This window comes from Oncorhynchus tshawytscha, linkage group LG19 (genome assembly GCF_018296145.1).
Source record: "Oncorhynchus tshawytscha isolate Ot180627B linkage group LG19, Otsh_v2.0, whole genome shotgun sequence".
NCBI lineage: Eukaryota > Metazoa > Chordata > Actinopteri > Salmoniformes > Salmonidae > Oncorhynchus > Oncorhynchus tshawytscha.
The window spans coordinates 32767649-32785862 of record NC_056447.1 but is presented as its reverse complement, the minus strand read 5'-3'; the positions used below and the strand labels follow the sequence as shown (position 1 = coordinate 32785862).

The 18214-nt window shown below is 42.0% G+C and overlaps 1 protein-coding gene across 1 annotated transcript in view; it reads right to left on the bottom strand.

Annotated features, from left to right (window-relative positions):
- The window catches only part of LOC112218650 (transcription factor Maf-like), a 71346-nt gene extending 57485 nt beyond the window's left edge, over window positions 1–13861 (bottom strand). The window contains exons 1-2 of the mRNA XM_024379636.2: window positions 12461–13861; window positions 2461–2534 (exon numbers count right to left, since the gene is read on the bottom strand). Coding sequence (XP_024235404.1) covers window positions 2507–2534; window positions 12461–13497 — 1065 coding nt within the window. The 5' untranslated portion in view covers window positions 13498–13861 and the 3' untranslated portion in view covers window positions 2461–2506. The remainder of the gene's footprint in view (window positions 1–2460; window positions 2535–12460) is intronic.
- Between the last annotated feature and the right edge of the window lie 4353 nt (window positions 13862–18214).

Below are 18214 nucleotides of genomic sequence, written 5' to 3'. Positions count from 1 at the left end.
TTTAGTCAAATTATTAATTTTGTGTATGGTTTCCTAGAAAGAAGGGTGGCTCAACTTACCCCCATTAGCTCAACTTACCCCACTCTCCCATACAGCTAGCCCTGGCTTCCAGCAAAACCAGAACACACAGACTGTCAACACACAGCTTCACCAGAGGTACAGAAAACAGAGGCCAGCCTATTGCCTGGACTAGCTCACTGTATAGAGACACATTCAGAGGGTTACATACTGTGGTAAAATCAGCTAAAATCGAAACAAATCAACACAGAAAAGGTTCTGAGGTGAGGATGTGTGTTTCTATCACTCTGAAGATTGTGAACAATTTCTCCAAATAAATCAGCAAATGTAACCCCTACTAAAATGTGCAAAATAATTTTGCAAAATAGTGAAACCATTTTACAAGAGAAACGGGCAATTATTTGGTAAATATTTTTTCAACGATCTTTATGGTCAATGAGTGTACAAAACTAAGTGTACAAAACATTAGGAACACCTTCCTAATATTGAGTTGAACCTCCTTTGCCCTCAGAACAGCCTCAATTCGTCGGGGCATGGACTACAAGGTGCCAAAAGCATTCCACACTGATCAAATCCAATCATATGTTATTTGTCACATGCGCCGAATTCAACAGGTAGACCTTACAGTGAAATGCTTACTTACAAGCCCTTAACCAACAATGCTTTAATAAGTTCTACGAAAAAAACAAAAACAAGTGTTAATTAAGTAAGAAATAGAAAATAAAAGGTAAAAAATGATTAAACAGCAGCAATAAAATAAGAATAGCGAGGCTATATACAGTGGGTACCGGTTAGGGGGCATCGGTTAGTCGAGGTAATTGAGGTAATATGTAAAGTTAAAGTGGCTATGCATAGATTATAAACAGTGAGTAGCAGCAGTATAAAAGAGGGGTCTGGGTAGCCCTTTGATTAGCTGTTCAGAAGTCGTATGGCTTGGGGGTAGAAGCTGTTAAGAAGCCTTTTGGACCTAGACTTGGTGCTCCGGTACCGCTTGCCGTGCGGTAACAGAGAGAACAGTCTATGACTAGGGTGGTTGGAGTCTTTGACCATTTTTAGGGCCTTACTCTGACACCGCCTGGTATAGAGGTCCTGGATGGCAGGAAGCTTGGCCCCAGTGATGTACTGGGCCATACGCACTACCCTCTATGATGCCTTGCGGTTGGAGGCCGAGCAGTTGCCATACAAGGCAGTGATGCTACCCGTCAGGATGCTCTCGATGGTGCAGCTGTAGAACCTTTTGAGGATCTGAGGACCCATGCCAAATCTTTTCAGTCTCCTGGGGTGAAATAGGCTTTGTCATGCCCTCCTCACGACTGTCTTGGTGTGTTTGGACCATGATAGTTTGTTGGTGATGTGGACACCAAGGAACTTGAAGCTCTCAACCTGTTTCACTACAGCCCCGTCGATGAGAATGGGGCGTGCACGGTCCTCCTTCTCCTGTAGTCCACAATCATCTCCTTTGTCTTGATCACGTTGAGGGAGAGGTTGTTGTTCTGGCACCACACTGCCAGGTCTCTGACTTCCTCCCTATAGGCTGTCTCATCTTGGTCGTTGATCAGGCCTACTACCACCATTGTGTCATAGGCAAACTTGATGATGGTGTTGGAGTCGTGCCTGGCCATGCAGTCATGAGTGAACAGGGAGTACAGGAGGGGACTGAGCACGCACCCCTGAGGGCCCCTGTGTTGAGGATCAGCGTCTCGGATGTGTTGTTCCCTACCCTTATCACCTGGGGGCTGCACGTCAGGAAGTCCAGGATCCAGTTGCAGAGGGAGGTGTTTAGTTGTTCATCTGTGGATCTGTTGGGGTGAGTATGCAAATTGGAGGTGGTAGAGGGTTTCTGGGATAATGGTGTTGATGTGAGCCATGACCAGCATTTCAAAGCACTTCATGGCTACAGACGTGAGTGCCATGGGTCGGTAGTCATTTAGGCAGGTTACCTTAGTCATGCTGGCCCATGTTGACTCCAATGCTTCCCACAGTTGTGTCAAATTGGCTGGTGGACCATTCTTGATACACATGGGAAACTGTTGAGTGGGAAAAACCCAGCAGCGTTTCAGTTCTTGACATACTCAAACCAGTGAATATTTTGTCTTTCCTATTATGCTTCTGAATGGCACACATACACAATCCATGTCTCAATTGTCTCAAGGCTTCAAAATCCTTCTTTAACCTGTCTCCTCCCCTTCTTCTCCACTGATTGAAGTGGATTTTACAGGTGACATCAATAAGGGATCATAGCCATGTCATGGAAAGAGCAGGTGTTCCTAATGTTTTGTACACTCCGTGTATATCCTTCAGTATAATTGTACAATTGAACATAAAATGCAAAATACCTGTATTTGTTTAACAAGTATTACAAATAGCAACAATAAACAAACAATAAAAAACTGTGGTGAGCAGTGAACTGAAGAGGAAAAGGAATGAGATGGCTGACGTTACCTTAGACTCCAGGTCAAGGGTCATGTGCAGGGTTCAAGGGTCACTATCACAGATGGAGGAACTTTCTCGACGTCCTGAGGATAGTGATAATAAACGGAAGGATTAAAACACAGTAAAAAGGGCAGAACATTGTTTCACTAAAACATGCACTGAACTTCTGTAAAAGGGAGAGAGCAGGATGGGAGAGAGAAAGGGAGAGAGAAAGGGAGAGAGCAGGATGGGAACAACCCACAACCTGAACACTTCAAATCAAATCAAATCCTATTTTATTTGTCACATACATATGGTTAGCAGATGTTAATGCGAGTGTAGTGAAATGCTTGTGCTTCTAGTTCCGACAATGCAGTAATAACCAACGAGTAATCTAACTAACAATTCCACAACTACTACCTTATACACACAAATGTAAAGGGATAAAGAATATGTACATGAAGATATATGAATGAGTGATGGTACAGAACGGCATAGGCAAGATGCAGTAGATGGTATAGAGTACAGTATATACATATGAGATGAGTAATGTAGGGTATGTAAACAAAGTGGTATAGTTTAAAGTGGCTACTGATATATGTATTACATAAAGATGGCAAGATGCAATAGATGGTATGTAGTACAGTATATACATATGAGATGAGTAATGTAGGGTATGTGAACATTATATTAAGTGGCATTGTTTATAGTGGCTAGTGATACATTTTTTACATCAATTCCCATTATTAAAGTGGCTGGAGTTGAGTCAGTATGTTGGCAGCAGCCACTCAATGTTAGTGGTGGCTGTTTAACAGTCTGATGGCCTTGAGATAGAAGCTGTTTTTCAGCCTCTCACTCTATTGACTAGAGGTGCAGTAGCCTACTGAGTCCTGTTATGTGGTAATGTGTGCTGATCAGTGTGAAGCTGACCAGAGCCGTAGAAACGAATGTTTATTTTCAGATCTCGGGCAGATGAATAAGCCATAGGTAGATATAATCAAGAACAAAATGTGAACAAACACATGCATGCACACACTGGTGTGGGATATGCCTGCTGGCAGCATTAAGGAAACACAAACACACAGAGAAGGCTAGGACATGGCACAAGTGTGTGAGGTCAGGGTCTTTCCCAGGTACAGATAAAGGAGAGAGTAGGAGAGGAGTAAGGAGGAGAGAGACGGAGGAAGAGCTGTACAACACTGAGTCACATTGTCTGGCTGGAGATCAATGTCTGTTAGACGCTCAGAGAGAGAGAGAGAGAGAGAGAGAGAGGGAAGAGACCTCATTTTCAAGGCTTTATTTAGTTTTAGTTGTATAATTAAGCAATAATGCCCGAGGTGGTGTGGTGTTTGGACAATATACCACGGCTAAGGGCTGTTCTTAAGCACGACGCAACACAGAGTGCCTGGATAAAGCCCTTAGCCGTGGTATATTGGCCATATATCACAAACTCCAGAGGTGCCTTATTGCTATTATAAACTGGTTACCAATGTAAAAATACATGTTTTGTCATACCCTTGGTATACGGTCTGATATACTACGGCTGTCAGCCAATCAGCATGCAGGTCTCACACCACTCAGTTTATAAAAACATTTTAAAAATATTATTTAGTTTAAGTTTCAGTGTTAGAAAAGCATGCATGGGAGGCAAGGAGCCATTTGGGTTGTTCAGTTTTCTGTGTTTTTGGGATGTCACGCAGTAATACATAAGGTACTGGGTCAGGTCATAGGTTAGGTTAGCCCTTCTCAAGACTCCAATGTGACAATGGAGTCATTCCATGTCCAATTTGATTAGCTGAGGTGATTTGGTGAAGTGTGAAATGCTCTATCTAGAAGCAATTGATCATTTATTGCGATACGGTTTTGGAAACCTTGAACACTCAACTTAATTATCATCCAAAAATAGCTTTACAATTACAAAATATACGCTGTTTTACCACAGATTTCCACTGAGATTGTTGGTGTAATACAGCTTCCAGCCAACAGGTTTATTTGGTTCCTTTCCAAGTTCCCTTTAGCTCAGGAAGTGCAACGTAAAACACCTCTGTGGGAATCTGCATTAAAACGGTGCACAGTCAGTTCTTATTTTGGATTTGTAAAATCATTTTGGTTTGATATGAAAGTAGAATTTCCAAAAGCGTCTTGCACACAGTGATTATTAACAGTTCAACAGAGCATAGGGACAGCTGTACACATTAACCCCACTGTGGTCAATTATTTAAATGATAACCCTACTGATGTCTGTATGGCCTTAGGTTCTCCAGAGCTAAGATTAAGCTTGGTTAGGTTTAAATTATAAAGTCAATCTCAATATGACTTGGTGGAAGGAAACTCTCTCTCGTCCAGGTTTACACCAATTAAATACTATCTAACTTAAGTAGTACATGCAAGAAGAATCAAGTTAGCTACCTAACTGTTTCCTTCCCTTGTTAGCTAGTGATAACTGGCAATGGTGATGCACAAACTAGGCCTTTTTGAAAAATCACCATCTCCTGGCTGCATTAACCCGACAGATTTAGTATCTTGAAAACCCTTCCAACGGCTTGTTCCTAGAGTTTAGGACAAAACTAAAAATGAACATAATTCATGATGGTTTTTATTTATTTTTGTTCGTTTTGGAGTCAAAGTTAATAGTTTCAGTATAGTTTAAGTTTTTTGAACAGGTTTATGAATTATTTTATTTCAGTTTACTAAATAGTTTTTTCATGATTTGTTTTAGTTTACTATAATAACCTTGGCACACACACACACACACACGCACAAACCCACACACACGCAGACGTAGGGACATAAATGTGGTTGATTTAAATCCCTTTAAGTGTAAATGTTTATCGTGACGCAGGGAGAGATGCAGATGGAGAGTGAGTGGAAGAAATGAAAATAGTTCTTTTGAATGTGAATATGTGTTTAACCTTTGGGGTGCTGTGTCAGGGCAAGCTTGGATGTGTGTGTCTATGTGTTAATAATAGCATAAATGATTTAGACAGAAGCAGCTTTCATGCTGCATAGAAAATTATTGCAGCAAAAATAACCTAAATGAGAAGGTGGATTCAACTTTTGCTCTGTTACTGTTACGTAAAGCAAGACCATGAATATGCAAGCAGAGGAATTTAGCTTGAAAAACTGGTCGTTTAGGTGATCTCAGATTTCGTCATAACAATGCGTATATTGAGTTCAATGCATTGTCATAAAGGGAGAAAGTGATCTGCTCATACATATTGTCTACACTGAATACGAAATAGATAAACAGACTGGATTAATGGATGCCTGTATAGACTCTCACCGCAAGGTCAAATAAAAGACACAATGCTGGATATTGACGTCCTAACACACGCACTTAGTCACACACAAGCACATGAGCGTGTACTTACACGCACACACACACACACACACGCACACACACACACACACACACATACACAAAATACACAGACATCCCTTCTGCCATTAATAAAGGCCTTAAAGTGAAGTACATAATAATGATTCAAATGTCAATAAGAATACATTTCAAAGTGATTTCCCATTGTTGACCTCAGAGAGAAAGTCCAATATTATGACAGGAAACAACTGCATTATCTGTAATAATCCAATCATTGGGCATGGTAGAAATGATTGCAGTTCACGAGTCAATAAGGTGGGACAGAGAATGGAATTACACTTCATGCTGATTCAATTCATCCTAATATAATCCTAGCAAACCCGGGAACATTTCAAGAACATTAGCTAAGATTCCCATTAAGTTCTAGTTAGTCTTTTATTTTACATTTGGATGTTGTCCTAACTAACATTTTCCCAGCAAACCAGAATTAGTTCTGTGAAAGTTCCCAGAACATTCGTTAGGTTGCGGCAAATGTTCTCATAACACAAAAACTGCCCAGTCGTGTTGATAATAATACAATGTTAGTATAAAACATTCGCCTGATGTTGCAAGAATGTTCCCAGAACACATTTTATCTCTTCTTTAAAGTTGCCCCGAATGTTTCATTAGGTTGTGGAAACAGTCTGGTGGGAACATTGTGGGGACATCACAAAAGATGAACTGAACAGTTTTGCTGGTGATTATACAATGTTCTTTTAGGTTGCAAAAACATTCACCTGATGTTACAAGAACGTTCCCAGAACACATTTTTATTTTCTTTAAAGTTCTTAAAACATTTATTTAGGTTGTGGGAACATTGTGGGGATATAACTACAGATAGGTTCCCAAAACAATACAATTGTCCAGTTGTGCTCTCTGATGTTTGTATCAGGGTGCACAAAACATTCCTTTGATGCTGCAAGAATGTTGACGGAACAGCATTTCTGAGGTCTTTAAAGGTTCACAGAACATTTAATTAGGTTGTAGGAAATGTGTGGGTACATTACAAGAGACAGGTTTCCAAAGCTCAAAATATGCTCAGTTGTGATGACATTCATACAATGTTCAAGTTAGCTTGTGCGGGACATTTCTTTATGTTGTAAAAAAATTGACAGAACACTGGGTTCTTTAAAGGTTCCTAGAATATTTCATTAATTTATGGATGTTGTCTGGGATGTTTCAATAATATGATTGTGATATTCACATATTTTACTTAAGAGGTTGCACAGAACATTCCCACAAAGTTGCAAAATATTCCACAATTTCCAATTAAATCACACACACGCACACGCACTCGCACACACACACACACACACACACACACACACACACACACACACACACACACACACACACACACACACACACACACACACACACACACACACACAAACACACACACTGACTTCAATAGACAAACAAAACACAGACTCTGCTATAGGGGCTTAGCATCAAGTTCGCACCTTGCGTATACACTGAGTATACAAAACATTAGGAACACTTTCCTAATATTGAGTTGCACTCCTTTTTGCCTTTGGAACTGCCTAAATTTGCCTACCCATGAATTCTACAAGGTGACGAAAACATTCCACAGGGATGCTGGCCCCTGATGACTCCAATGCTTCCCACATTTGTGTCAAATTAGGTGGATATCCTTTGGGTGGTGGACCATTCTTGATACACATGGGTAACTGTTGAATGTGAAAAACCCAGCACCGCTGCAGTTCTTGACACACTTAAACCGGTGCGCCTGGCACCTATTACCAAACCCATTCAAAGGCCTCTGTTGTCTTTCCCATTCACCATCTGAATGGCACACATACACAATTCATGTCTCAATCCAGCCAACTTGAGACAAGTGTGGGAAGAATTGGGGCGGCAGGGTAGCCTAGTGGTTAGAGCGTTGGACTATCCCCGAGCTGACAAGGTACAAAGGTACAAATCTGTAGTTCTGCCCCTGAACAGGTAGTTAACCCGTCGTTGAAAATAAGAAATTGTTCTTAACTGACTTGCCTAGTTAAATAAAGGTAAAATAAAATAAATAAAAAATTGGTGTCAAAATGGGACAGCATTCCAGTGGAATGCTTTCGACACGTTGTAGTCCATGCCCTGATGAATTGAGGCTGTTCTGAGGGTAAAAGACGGTGCAACGCAATATTAGGAAGGTGTTCCTAATGTTTTGTACACTCAGTGTACATGATCATGTCACCCTTCTCATTGTTTTATTTTTTTATATTAAAAATATATGTTCATGTGTACATTTTTACCAGCCCACCCAACTCAACAATGGCATTTGCGGGAATTGTCAGATGGCCAATCCGCCCCTGGAAACAGACACGCTAGATTCTCCCTTTTAAAAAACTGACCTGTGCAGCTGTAACATTGTCAGGCACGTGCACAGATAAGGCTCTATCTGTGCAGAGCACACGTCCCTTTGCCATTCCAGTATTGAAAGTGCCCTTTTGGGTGGAGGTATAATTTATTTTTGTACATTTGTTGTCATTGTTGATCGGAACCCACAGCCCGCAAGTCGTCTTCAAGTTCGCCACCCCCACCCTGTCCCTTGGTTGCGCCTGTTGATCTTGCCCTGTACGGAGCTCGCTCGAGAGTCGCGCCCAGTTGTATCTTTTTCAGGTCTGCCCTGAATCAAGCTCCGGGTCACGTGCATGGCTTGAGAGATGCGATTACCGGCCTAGTGTGTGTAGCTAGATACCTAGTTTAAATATTATCAGTACTGCCACAGCAGCATACCATTGATTAACACTTGATAACACTTGATTTAGCCTCCATCATCATCAATATTTGGTCTGCTTGGCTGATACGCGCAGCAGAGAGAGACAGAACGACAGAGAGGTAAATTACAATCAGTAAAAGAAATTGAGCTAGCTAACTAGCAGATTTACATCAATCATCAGCATCAATACCCTATTTTCCCCATGTCATTCATGTCTTTAGGAGGCACTGTAACTACACTGAATGAAAATATTAACGCAACATGCAACAATTTATACGATTTTACTGAGTTACAGTTCATATTTGGAAATCAGACAATTGAAATAAATAAATTAGGCCCTAATTAATGGATTTCATATGGCTGGGAATACCAATATGCATCTGTTGGTCACAGATACCTTTTATAAAAGCAGCGTGACACATCTCCTTCTCATAGAGTTGATCAGGCTGTTGATTGTGGAATGTTGTCTCACTCATCTTCGATGGCTTTTGAAGTTGCTGGATATTGGCGGCAACTGGAACATGCTGTCATACACATAGATCCAGAGCATCCCAAACATGCTCAATGGGTGACATGTCTGGTGATTATGCAGGCCAACTGGGACATTTTCAGCTTTGTTTCAGAACATTCAATCATCTGGCAACAGCTCTGGTTACATTCCTGCAGTCAGCATGCCTATTGTATTCTCCCTCAAAACATCTGTGAGACATCTGTGGTATTGTGTTGTGTGACAAAACTGCACATTTTAGAGAGGTCTTTTACTGTCCCCAGCACAAGGTGCACCTGTGTAATGATCATGCTGTTTAATCAGTTTATATATATGCTACACCTGTCAGGTGGATGGATTATCTTGTCAAAGCAGAAATGCTCACTAACAGGCATGTAAACAATTTTGTGCACAACATTTGAGAGAAATAAGCTTTTTGTGCATATGGAACATTTCTGAGATATTTTATTTCATCTCATGAAACATGGGATCAACACTTGACATGTTGCATAGGCCTATACTCAATTTGTTTTCTTCATGTTAGCTACAGAAGCATTTGGTGTGTAATGAATTTCGAGATATTAATCATGAAAGTATTTATTTTTCAAGAGGGGGCTTTTTTCCATTTACCTCATTTGGTAGTATACTTCAAATTCCAATATCGAACGAAGAAATAGAAGACTGGTCATGGGGCGGCAGGTAACCTAGCGGTTAAGCGCGTGGGAACAATAACCGAAACGTCACTTGTTCGAATCCCCAACTAGCTCGCGATCACGGGTGACCTGGCTGGAAAATGAGCAAGATGAGCAAGGCATTTGATCCCAATTTCTCATCTGGATAAGAGCGTCTGCTAAATGTCATGAAATGGAACAAACCAATTCGAGGGGACCGTCCGGCACCATCAGTTCCCTTTTCTACACTGCCGTAATATGTACACCATAAGCAAACAGTGAGCGATTTGTATTCGTCAAAATAGGACTTCAGAAAAAAATGACATGTTAAACTTAGTTCTAGGCTAACCTCTGCGCATCAAGTAGGCTAGACTAATTCCCTTTCAATTGACCTGAGGCAAATAGGGTCCGTTTTTATTGAACTAAATAAAATATGCCAGTTATATCCATGCCATATTTAGAATTAAACTTTTGAGTTGAAGGGTTCAGAGTCGAGTTTTTAGACTGCTACCGAGCACAGAGCAAAAGTGTGCTCCAAAATAATGATTAACAAAAGTGGACCAGTATGGGGACCTGCGTCCGGCGTCATGTGAAGTGTGCTTAAAACAATCAGCATGTGTAGCCTAGTAGTCTAAATAAAGTGGACATTTTAAATTGGAATGTTGTATTTCTCTTGAGAAAGCAAGCAACAGGTGACATTATTTCTGCACAACACAGCGGAAGATGCACAACATAGAAGAAGAGATAAACCCAACACATTATTAGGCCTACAGCTTCTAGAACATCATAAAGCGAATGTAGGCTTTTCTAAGCAACAAACATTTGTTTTGCTTTAGGCCTATTTTGTCCTTTAGGCCTATTTTGTCCTAAAATGTGGGTACAGTATAGCCTACAGCAGAGCGGGAGGCAAAACATCTAGGCCTATTGAGATTACAAGACAGGTCTAAAACCAAAACACAGAAATTAGACCTATTCCCGAAAGATATTATGAATTTAATTTTATCCTGAGAATTAGGCCTAATTTAGCCTTATCCACGAGAATATTAGGCTAATAAAACCGGTGATAAAGTCAGCATTGCAATAATTTGAACATGCATGAATAATAAAAATAACATAAATTAAAGCTAAGTTTCCATTCATAAACATTTATTGATGAATGGTGGAAATGTAGATATTCCATTTTAAACATGTAGCTCAAGATAATGGTCGCGGACTGTGTTGTCCAAACAATATGTGGCGACATTTTATAGAGCAACATTAAGTTATTGAACATTACATTCATATTTTCCAATTTGAGTTCCCAATCGTTTTCTGATCGGTTAAAACCCACGGCGTTGCGGGTAACATGCGTGCAATACTTCCAACACTTCCATAACATTCATAGAAGGACACCTTCAGATGAAGGAATTTCTCCTCCTCGTATTGGTGAATCGTGATAAAACTTTTGATAAAGTCAAACTGAAGCTTCACCTGATTTAAGAGCATGCATATATCAAAGACAAGACGAGAAAAGAAGAAAGAAAACCATTTAGTGCATTTGGACATAACTGATATAAAAGTAGGCTTATATTTAATCAAAATATTCTTACAATATTCAAAAAATAAAAAGCAACCTATTGTGTGACAAGATAACATGATATTGTCTGAATATTTACTGAATTAAAATGTGCCCTTTTGAATTATAAAGGAATCCTGAAGTACAAACTGCCATCAGATTTAAAAATATAGTGGGCTACACACAATGAAAGCCAAACGGTATAGAACACAACGCACTCCATTCCAGAGACGATATAATTCCCAATGTCCTGTCTGTCTTTCTCCAGACATACTGTATAAGCCAAGCCTGACAAGTGAAAGGTGATGCGTCAGCAGGTTTGTGTGTATAGAGAATGATGCTCGATGTCAGACGGTACGGCGAGACGTGAGGAGAGGAGGAGAGGTGAGTTGAGGAGACCGATGGATGATGAAGTCCCTCAAACATTTTGGCCCAAATCACCAAAAAAGTGATGAGTTCAAACTATAAAATGTATAAAACGGGTTCAACGAAATCTTCACAACAATAGTAAAAGAACAGCAAATACCGGACATGACCCACACGGTTGTCTTAGGATAGGCTATAACCCTAACACTAACCCCTCAATTCAACCCTTTCATTGTTCCTCTCTAATCAGGGACTTATTTAGGCCTGGGACGCCAGGTGGGTGCAATTAATTATCAGGTAGAATAGAAAACCAGCAAGTTCACGGACCTAGTGTAAAAGTTGAATTAAATACCCCTGGTGTACGCCATAGGCTACTGTTTGAATGCTCAAAACATGAACAACATTGATAATATGAGAATGTGGCAAATTATACAAAGAAGACAGGCTGAAACATCTAAATATTGAAGTTACCTTTCAGTTCAATTTGACTACATTTACTGTAGGCCCTAAATGAAAGCCTATTGAGAAAGGTTTGGATGCACAGATACTTAATGATTATTGTACACTTTTGACGGAGATGTCAAACGAAACAAACCGCGCACATGTTTTCTTTTTACTTCTTAAAATAGCTACAAAATAACGACGGTAAAACAATTAAGATGCATAGAGGATATTTAACTACCTAACCCCGTTCTCATAAAATATCGCAACAAAATGTAAAAACAAAATAAAAGGTGTAATTTGTATCTTTGTCACGCCACAACTTGACGCACAGAAACTTTACACATCTGACTAAATGTAAGACCATTTATTTTCCTCTTTTAAATTGTTTTACTATTTTTGACGCCGTAAAACTCACATGAAAAACTCTGGGGACGAGGGGGTGTTGTCGGATCCGTTTTCCCTGCAGCCGTTGGTTATGAGCTTCTCGTACTTGTCCTTGTATGCGTCCCGCTCCCTGGCCAGCCGTGATATCTCCGCCTTGAGGTGGTCCACCTGCTGGATCAGCTGCGTCTTCTCGCCCTCCAGAACATGTCTCTGCTGGACCCGCTTGTAGCGGCAGGACTGGGCATAGCCTCTGTTCTTTAGGGTCCTCCTCTTCTGTTTCAGCCGGATCACCTCCTCCTTGCTGACCCCGCGCAGTTGTCGGTTCAGCTCCCGTACTGACATGCTCACCAGCTGGTCGTCCGAAAACCGGTCGTCCAGGTCCAGGTGTCCTATGTGCTGGTGGCTGCCTGCCGAACTGGCGTTGGACGGGACCCCTGTGGAGGGGTGGTGTCCCCCGGCGTGGTGGTGGTGGTGATGGTGGTGGGGACCTCCGTTCTGCGCTGCCGCTGCAGCGATAACAGCGGATACCACAGCGGCTGCTGAGCCCATCTCCTCCCCGGCCATGCCGCCTCCTGCCCCGGCCACCCCGGCGAACTGCTGCCCTCTAGCATAGCCATCGAAGGACTGGAGATGGTGGCTGCTGCTGATCAGCGCCTCTACCGCGTCTTCGGGGCTGAAGCCCAGCGCTTCGGGATTCAGCTGCTGTTGGTAGCCGCTCATCCAGTAGAAATCCTCCAGGTGAGCCTTCTGCTCGCTCCCGGAGCCCGGGCTGGGCGCCGAAAAGCTTGGGGAAGGGGGAACCGAGCTGCAAGGCGTGCTCATCGGGGTGGAAGACAAGGATCCCCCGGCGATCAGGCGGCTGCACTGGCTGATGCTGCGATCCGGCTCCACCGGCTCCTTTTTCACTTCAAACTTCATCAGATCGAAGTCATTAACATATTCCATGGCCAGGGGACTGGTGGGCAGGTCGGAGTTGCTCATTGCCAGTTCTGATGCCATCCTGCTGCTGCTGAAAGCAGTCCTCCAAAGGGGCTGAGCAGCACCTGTCAAAGCGGGCTGCTGTGACATGCACTGAGCCAGCTTGATTTCTTTATTTATTTTATCTTCCAGAAAATGGAGAGAAAAAACACAAGGTTTCTAGCCTAATTGCGCAGCGCACGTTTTTTTTGTTATTTTTTTTCTCTCTTTTTATGCAGTCTCTGCACTGACGCACCAGAGCAGCGCGTGCGTCTCACTCTCCTCCGTTTTCTCCCTCTCTTTCTCCTTGTCTGAGCGCAGTTCTGTGTGTTTCTAACATTTAACACTTCATGCCTTATTTTAGGATTAGTGCGCCAAATTGAAGGAGGTTCACGTGCCGTGTCTCACAGGCAAATTCATGCCTTGTAGAGAAGGAAAGAAAAACAACTCCACCCCAGGCTTGACGGAGAGAGTGTTTTTTTAAAAGCCATCAATCCCTGCAGACGAGTTCAAACGCCTTGCTGAATTTTATAGGCGTCCTAACATCAGGGCTTTGGGCTCAAATATTACATTTGTACTCACAGCCAATGAGCTATCTCGCTTTGAGGGATAATTAGCATAATAGACATAATAGTAGAACATCCAACATTTTGGAAACTCTGGGAGCCCTCTCTAGAATGCAGAATAAAGACAGTAAAAACAAACAAAGAAACACCACTTAGCCTATTGGTTATAACGACTTTCAATTAATGGTAAATATGTTCATCCCATTTCTTTGAATAAAGTTGGGATACCTACATAGGCTATATAAGCGAGTTAAGCTACATATAAAAAGCAAGTTAATAGTATATTAGCTACCTTATGAATAGGGTATAGATATAGCCATTTTGTCAGCATAATAACAAATAGGCATAGGCTATGTTTTTAAAACATTGGGGTTGTAGGGCCTAAAACGTAGGTTATCCAATTGATTCTAACATATCGAAGAAGGTTAGTTAAGTAGCAGTAACACTATTAGTGTTGGGTGTAATTATTTCATTGTGGAAATATGGGTTAGATGAAGGTAAACACTTCACTTACCGCGAAACATTTACCAGCCAAAGTGGCCTCACTTCTCTCAGTCTATGCGTTTATAAAACCTCATTCAGAGCTATTTATAAGGCTCTGACCTAATGGACATGCTCAATTATGTTTACTATGTTCTTCTGATACCACTTCAATTTAGGTCGCGTTCCCCTGCTCAGACGTTGCATGCATCAACCAATGGTTACGTGCCACGTCATCGTCCGTCATCGACTGACAGATTGCTATAGCATATGATGTGGTTAGCTGATACGTGCAATACCTATCAAGGCGTTGTAAGATCTGGCAGGCGTCAACAACAGCGGGGCAGAGGAACGCGCCTATTCTCTTGTAGCAGTTCTTGATCAGTGAAGTCATTGAACGTGCACTCGTGTTGTCGATACGGTTGTAAAGTCATGGGTCCGGCTATGTGAGTGAGTGGCTGTTAGCAAACCCAACAGCGCCACCCTTTGGGATGACACAGTAGGCCTAGGGCAGGAATTAGTTACGACAGGTGTTACGATCCCCTCTGCTTTTTGTTACTTTGTACAATGATTAAACATATAGCAGGATCTGCATAAATAATGTACATTCTCGAGTCGCTGGATGTGAGAGCATACATTTCCGATTTTACAATAAGAAAGACGAAAAAACAAGGTAAGAACACACTGATGATGGTGCATGGTCATACTGTTTGGACCAGGACTTTAGTGTTATATATGTCACTTTCACTATAAGCTCTTTATAACACACTCCATCAAATACTTCTCTGCCTCTTAGCTCCAATATGGAGTAATCTTCAATAGAGCCTGTTTCCCTTCTAATGAACAGAACAGACATAGTAGCCCCCCCCCCTTCCTCCCTCTATATGGCAGGAGTGGTGGCACATAAGAACAAACCATAAAGAGGGTTATCCTCAGAGGAGATGAGAGTAAATAACTTATCTCTCTGTAGAGCATGTCACACGGGAAAGCAACATCTAGAAACCCAACGCCCCCAGCAGCACAGCACCAAGTCCCCTGTGCCTCAACACTAGTAGATATTCTCCTGGTCCCTGTGACTGTTCATGAGGACTTAGCGCTAAACACAGAGGATGTTTTTTTTCATTAACACACAAAACAGAGTAGGCTCTCTGAGGAGGTGTCTCTGATGGGTTGAGTAAATATCAGAGGAGAGGTGTCCCTTCCAATTCCACTCTGCTGCTGCTGCTGTGTAAACACATAGTCATTATTAGTCAATAGAAGAACTAGAAAGTGTAATTATGGTGAATCTCTGTCAATTAAGTGAGGCTATGAAACAGTCAAACACATCTTTAAGCACATGTCATTTAGACAACAACATGCTCATATGATCAAAATTATATTTCTTTATCCAAGTTGTTTTGTACTACGCAGTATTAAATACATTAGTAATAATGCACTTTTTTTTTAATGCATTAGTGGACATTTTATTATATGTTTCCAATAATGTACATTAGCCTATTTATAATGTTGCTGATATTGCATGGACCATACAAGTTGCAATATAAGATTTCCTTGTTTTATATTTTTTTTCTAAAAAGCCATAGTTAGTCCTATAGATCTCGTAGGGCCTAGGCCATGGTATTTTCTCTTGCCTGCAATCAACAGTATCCAGTTGTTTCACTGTTGTTTCACTTCACTGATTCAGTTTGGACCTGCTCCAATAGAAGGGTAAATGGACTGTCTAAAATGTAGCCTGTCTAATCGGTGTCCTCTCAGAAACTATGCGTGGGTTTATCAGAAACTATGGGCAGGTTTAACCCAAATACCCATAGTGTTAATGAGAGATGATGTGACCTATCCGATTTCACCCCAGGAGAACCCAAATGTATCCTGGGTAAAAGTACCCAGTGTTCCATTCAGGTCTGGCCTGGGATTTACTGTTAGTGTGACCTATTAATTATTATATCCAGGCTCTCCTGATTGTATGACTTATGTTCCACATCATATGGAACTCATTTTTATTTTTAAATAAGCTTATGTTACGGACTTAGCCAGTATCACTTCCCCCTGATTTGCCTCCTACCTGGCTGGAACTCAGGACCTCTTCTTTGTGAACACATGTAACTGCCCTCCTTGACAGCGTTCCAACGGGTTGAGCCACCCAAAAGTGACCCATTTCTTTTGAGATGAGGTGTGGGGTGGGGGTGTAGACAATCACTGAAGGGTCATCTGAAAGAACAATCTGTGTGTTGATTTTGAAGTACCCTTTATTAAGGCAGAAAAACTCAGTGTAACTTCAATAAACCCACATTAAAACAGGCAAACTGAAGTTGCTACATCCATATTTTTGGACTAAATTATAAACTAGCAAAAAAAGAAACGTCCCTTTTTTAGGACCCTGTCTTTCAAAGATAATTTGAAAGAATCCAAATAACTTCACAGATCTTCATTGTAAAGGTTTTAAACACTGTTTCCCATGATTGTTCAATGAACCATAAACAACTAATGAACATGCACCTGTGGAACGGTTGTTAAAACACTAACAGTATAAGATGGTAGGCAATTAAGGTCACAGTTATGAAAACTTAGGACACTAAAGAGGCCTTTCTACTCACTCTGAAAAACACCAAAAGAAAGATGCCCAGGGTCTCTGCTCATCTGTGTGAACGCACCTTAGGCATGCTGCAAGGAGGCATGAGAACTGCAGATGTGGGCAGGGCAATAAATTGCATTGTCAGTAATGTGAGACGTCTAAGACAGCGCTACAGGGAGACAGGACGGACAGCCAATTGTCCTCGCAGTGGCAGACCACGTGTAACATCTGCACAGGATCAGTACATCCGCACATCACACCTGCCGGACAGGTACAGGATGGCAACAACAATTGCCCGAGTTACACCAGGAACGCACAATCCATCCATTAGTGCTCAGACTGTCTGCAATAGGCTGAGAGAGGCTGGACTGAGGGCTTGTAGGCCTGTTGTAAGGCAGGTCCTCACCAGACATCACCGGCAACAACGTCGCCTATGGGCACAAACCCACCTTCGCTGGACCAGACAGGACTGGCAAAAAGGGCTCTTCACTGACGAGTCACGGTTTGTCTCACCAGGGGTGATGGTCGGATTCGCGTTTATCGTCAAAGGAATCAGCGTTACACAGAGGCCTGTACTCTGGAGCGGGATCGATTTGGAGGTGGAGGGTCCGTCATGGTCTGGGGCGGTGTGTCACAGAATCATCGGACTGAGCTTGTTGTCATTGCAGGCAATCTCAACGCTGTGCGTTACAGGGAAGACATCCTCCTCCCTCATGTTGTACCCTTCCTGCAGGCTCATCCTGACATGACCCTCCAGCATGACAATGCCACCAACTATACTGCTCGTTATGTGCGTGGTTTCCTGCAAGACAGGAATGTCAGTGTTCTGCCATGGCCAGCAAAGAGCCCGGATCTCAATCCCATTGAGCACGCCTGGAACCTGTTGGATTGGAGGGTGAGGGCTAGGGCCATTCCCCCCAGAAATGTCCGGGAACTTGCAGAAGCCTTGGTGGAAGAGTGGGGTAACATCTCACAGCAAGAACTGGAAAATATGGTGCAGTCCATGAGGAGGAGATGCACTGCAGTACTTAATGCAGCTGGTGGCCACACTAGATACTGACTGTTACTTTTGACTTTGACCCCCCCCCCTTTGTTCAGGGACACATTATTCTATTTCTGTTAGTCACATGTCTGTGGAACTTGTTCAGTTTATGTCTCAGTTGTTGAATCTTGTTATGTTCATACAAATATTTACACATGTTAAGTTTGC